The 5,268-nt window shown below is 34.0% G+C and overlaps 2 protein-coding genes across 2 annotated transcripts; both read left to right on the forward strand.

Annotated features, from left to right (window-relative positions):
* The first annotated feature begins 1,871 nt into the window (after positions 1-1,871).
* On the forward strand, positions 1,872-2,738 carry LOC130904152 (uncharacterized). Its single transcript, XM_057816784.1, has one exon. The coding sequence runs from the start codon at positions 1,872-1,874 to the stop codon at positions 2,736-2,738; it is 867 nt and encodes a 288-aa protein (XP_057672767.1).
* A 1,262-nt stretch (positions 2,739-4,000) lies between these two features.
* On the forward strand, positions 4,001-4,945 carry LOC130904222 (uncharacterized). The gene is made up of 2 exons (XM_057816908.1): positions 4,001-4,175; positions 4,260-4,945. The coding sequence occupies exons 1-2, from the start codon at positions 4,001-4,003 to the stop codon at positions 4,943-4,945; spliced, it is 861 nt and encodes a 286-aa protein (XP_057672891.1).
* The last annotated feature ends 323 nt before the right edge of the window (positions 4,946-5,268 follow it).

The following is a 5,268-nucleotide window of genomic DNA, read 5'->3' on the forward strand; positions in this document are numbered from 1 at the left end:
AGTTGGATAAAGGAACAAATAGGGAATGGGAATCGTATAAGGCAAAATGTGAAAATTTTCCTAAGTTAAGCGATTTAAAATCATTTTTAGAGTCAAAGGCCCGACTTTTGGAAAATTTGGAGCAAAATAGAGAGGAAAATATTAGTGAAAAACATAGAAGTATAAGGGGGTTAGTAAGTACTGATGACAATGGGACAAAGCGAGCAGAAAGTATAATGTCACTGCGGTTATGTTTAAACTGCTTAAGACCCGGTCATTTTAATAAAAGTTGCAGACGTCCAACGTGTAAAAAATGTCACGCGAAACATAATGTTCTATTGCATATCAATAAGGCAATCAACGGAGAAAATAGAGTAAATAAAAATAACAGTGTAGAAGCTCAAGGTAATGAAGTAGAAGTAGATTCACGTGTTGAAAACATAACAAATAATAATTCGGCCAGTTACGCTTAGGGCTGGGCAATTATCAAAAAATATAATCGATAAATCGAAAATAATCGATCAATCCAAAATAATCGACAAATCGGAAATAATCGATTAATCGAAAATAATCGACAAATCGGAAATAATCGATTAATCGAAAATAATCGACAAATCGGAAATAATCGATTAATCGAAAATAATCGACTAATCGGAAATAATCGATTAATCGAAAATAATCAACTTTCGATTATTCGAAAATGGGAAATGAAGCTTCAAAAGAACGATTATGGTTTGATTCCTACAAAAAACAAGATAAAGAGCGAGTTTACCACTAGGAACATACGGAAGACATTATGGTTCAATTCCCAATAAAAACAAACCAAATAATGAACCTACAGATGATATTTGGAAGTAAGATTCTGATATTGAATTATGTTGAAATAATTATTCAGAAAATAAATTTTTTAATCGTTAAATTGATTATTATATTATTTGATTATTTTAACGATTGTACGAAAAATAGTGTGTATGCCATAACCGCGAAACTTTTTAACGACCTCTAGATTATCTTGCCTCGTCCGCAAGCTGTCTTGGCGATAACTGTTCTTTCGATACGTTAAAAAGGTATTTCGCGGCCTAAGCATACAAATAACTATTTCAGTCTTTTACTTTGTAATAAAGCCACTTAAAAACTCTCTTTTAAATTCATTAAAACTGTACCAAAACCATTATGCATTTTTGAGAATGAAAATAGGCAAAGAACATTGTATTTTATAAAACCAAATTCTCACAGGATTAATCGATATTTTTTGATTATTTGATTATTTTCGATTAATAGATTAATCGATCACCGATTATTTTTAAAAATATATATCGTTTAATTGATCACCCGATTAATCAATTATTTTTCGATTAATCGATTGTTTTGCTCATCCCTAGTTGCGCTATAAGCGAAGTGTTGCTTTCTACAGCAGAGGTAGATATTCTAGATAAGCACAACAAAAGGCAAACAATTCGAGTTTTTGGATAGCGGATCACAATCAAGCTTTTATCAGAGTGAGCCTGTAACAAATTGGGGCTTGAAAAACAAAATGTAAATATGTCACTTAATGGTATTAATGGGTCAATTTCACAAATAAGTCATAGATGCCAAAATTTTCTCAAAGAACAATGCATTCTTTACACAAATTTCTTGTTTTTTGATATCTAAGATTACAGGTGTATTACCTGCATCCCAAATAAACGTTAACGAATGGAAAATTCCAGAGAAGTGCAGACTTGCGGATCCCTTTTTTTCAAGCTGCAGCAAGTAGATATATTAATAGGTGCCGCCTTGTTCTGGAGTATTCTGTTCAATGATGAAATTTGATTAGGTCCTAATGCTCCTTTCTTACATATTTTGGTTGGGTCATTACTGGGCCTCTAGGTAAAAATGCTAAAAACACGGTCATGCACTGTAATCTCAGTCTTAGTGTTGAACAACAAATCCAAAATGATTTGAGAAAATTTTGGGAATTAGAACAAACCGAATGTTTACCTGGAATCCTATCGGAAGAAGAAATTGCGTATGAGAATCATTTTAAAAAACATTTTAAGCGTAACGATAATGGGGCGTTCGTAGTGAAACTGTCATTAAAAATGGATATTGACAAGTTAGGTAGCTCACTGTATGAAGCTAAAAAGCGATTGCTTGATCTAGAACGCAGACTAAATAATAACGATGCTTATGAAAAATTATATAGTGACTTTATTGATGAGTATATTCAATTGGGGCACATGTCTAAAGTAAGCAAATCAGAAAGTGATACATATTCAGATTATTATATGAGCCATCACGGTGTTTATAGAGAAGACGCTATCACTACTTCTTTAAAAGTTATTTTTGACGCGTCGTTGCCCAGCTGCACGGGTTTTTCGTTAAACAATATATTAATGATTGGACCAACTACCCAACAAGATTTGTTTTCCATTCTAGTACGTTTTAGGCAGCACAGCATAGTTATTGCCGCTGACTGTACAAAAATGTACAGATCAGTATTAGTAGCACCCGAAGATAGACATTTGCAGAAAATTCTGTGGCGATTCAGTGATAACGAACCAATTGATACTTATCAGTTGAATACTTTGACATACGGAACTGCACCTGCTTCATTTTTAGCAATCAGGTGTTTATTTGAAATTAATAATAACGTCCAAACGGAATATCCAGATATTGTTGACATTATAAAAAATGATTGTTATGTAGATGATTCATTGATAGGCGCGGATTCGGTTCGAGAAGCGAGAAGAGTAACGGAATTGGTTTTAAGGTATTAAATGAAGGTTGTTTCTTTTTGATGAAATTTGTGTCAAACAATCCGAGTATTTTAGATTGTATACCAAAAAACGATCCATTAGCAAAAATTATTGAATTTGGTGAGAATGATAGAAAAAAAAATTCTTGTATTAATTTGGTGTCCATCACAAGACAAATTGATGTTCAATGTCAAGAATTTTCCTAATGGTAAACAAATTACTAAGCGGACCATTTTGTCGAATTCCTCAAAAGATTTTTGACCCTCTAGGCTTAGTCAGTCCTTGTACAATATCTGTAAAAATGTTATTGCAAAGTCTTTGGCTAGAAAAATTATCCTGGGATGATCAAGTACCCAATCATATTGCTCGGGAGTGGCTAGATTTTGAGTTGGACGCAAAGTATTTAAATGAACGGAAAATCGAACGTCATGCAATATGCGAAAATGCAAAAAATATTGAAAAGCACTGTTTTTCTGACAGTTCAGAAAAGGCGTATGGCTCTTGCATTTACTTAAAATCTATTGATAATAAAGATGAAGCTTTTGTGTACCTCTTTGCGGCAAAGGTTGCTCCATTGCAGTCTGTTACTTTATCCCGTTTGGAACTGTGTGGGGCACTAGTTGCCTCTAAACTAACGGATAAGGTATCTAAAGCCTTGAGACTTACGGTGGAAAAAAGTGGCCAAAAAATATTTGTTAAAGTAACGATTTACCTGATATAAGAAAAGTGGAAACGGCTTGCAATACAGGGGTCGTAACAAAAAAAATTATGTTATTGAAGGATTTTCTAATCTAATTAAACTGAAACGAATAGTTGCTCTGATGCGCAGATTTATATATAATAAAAAAATAACACACTAAAAATGAATGGCCCAATATTAAAGAGCGAAAGAGATGAGACATTTAATTTACTTGTTATGCATGTGCAACAGAGCTCTTTTCAAACCGAAATATATCAAATTAATAACAATAAATTGAAATCCTGCAAATTGTTAAGTTTAAATCCGTTCATTGACCAGTATGGATTTTTAAGAGTAGGGGAAAGATTGGTAAATTCTAAATTTGAATTTGAGAAAAGGCATCCGTTACTGCTGCCATATGATCACCGCCTCACGAAATTATTGTTGCAAACAAACACATTAAATTATATCACTACAGTCCTCAACATTTTCTTGCGTCGATAAGAGAAAAATATTGGCCAATTTCTGATCGTACCTTGACCAAGCAAATTGTACTAATTGTATAAAGTGTAGTAGGTATAACCCTAAAGTATTAACTCCTATTATGGGTAATTTACCAGAACAACGATTAACGCATAAGCATCCTTTTGATGTAGTTGGAGTGGATTATGCAGGTCCCTTCCAAATAAAAGACCGAATGGGCCGTGGTGCTAAGTTGTTAAAATCATATGTTGCTCTTAAGAGCTTGTTTCTTGGCCAAAGCGGTGCATATAGAACTAGTAACAATTCTTAGCACGGAATCATTTATATTGTCATTGCTCCGATTTGCTGCTCGTAGAGGTAACCCTTCTACAATTTTTCAGACAACGGTAGTAACTTTTTAGGTGCACACATAGAGTTGGGTCGTTTCATTCGTGATAAATTGGATGATAAAAGCAATAAATTGAATAATGAAGAGGTGGACTGGCATTTTATACCATCTCACTCGCCTCATTTTGGGGGCATGAGGGAGGCGGGCGTAAAAACGATGAAAGGTCATTTAAACAGGGTTGTCAGTAACACTCCGCTTACGTTTGAGCAATTTTATACTTTGCTTTCGGAGGTTGGAGCTATAATGAATTGTCGTTCCTTGTCTGCCCTTTCCTCTAGCCCAAAAGACTTCACTCCATTGACACCAGCACACTTTCTAATTGGTCGTCAAATAAGCCCTATCGCCAGTTTAGATATACGAAGTTTACCAGTTAATCGTTTATCTCTGTATCAACATCTACAACAAATGAAACAGCATATATGGGCCCGTTGGAGTAAGGAGTACATATCCGAGCTTCAGCAAAGAAACAAGTGGAAGCAGAACTGTCACAACTGGAAAGTGGGTGAAATAGTGCTCATTAAAGACGACAATAAGCCCCCCATGAAATGGAAGATGGGTAAAGTGCTGGAAATGTTTGTGGGAAAGGACAATGTGGCCCGAGTGGCTTTACTAAAAACTGAGATGGGCAATTTAAAAAGGTCATTTTCAAAAATCTGCCCTTTGCCTATAAACCGTTAATTTGTTAACCAAGCGCGGAAGAATTTTTATTTATTTTATGTTGAAAACAAAGTGTTTCAAGGCGGGTAGCATGTTTGCGCTCAATACATTTTTATTTATTACGTTAAGAATTTATATTTACTTGTAAATTTCGCACATTTAATTTTGATTTAAGTTATTTAATAGTGCAAGTATAATCTCTCAACAGTGTCATTAATCACGGGCTAGAAATTAAAGTCATCCCGATGAAAATATAGGTATCCAAAATCAAATCAAAAACTTCATCAAAGACTTTTAATTTTAATACTTGAAATAACAAAACTGAAAATATATAATTAAATTCC

The sequence above is a fragment of the Diorhabda carinulata genome, chromosome 1 (assembly GCF_026250575.1).
Source record: "Diorhabda carinulata isolate Delta chromosome 1, icDioCari1.1, whole genome shotgun sequence".
In the NCBI taxonomy this organism is placed as follows: Eukaryota; Metazoa; Arthropoda; class Insecta; order Coleoptera; family Chrysomelidae; genus Diorhabda; species Diorhabda carinulata.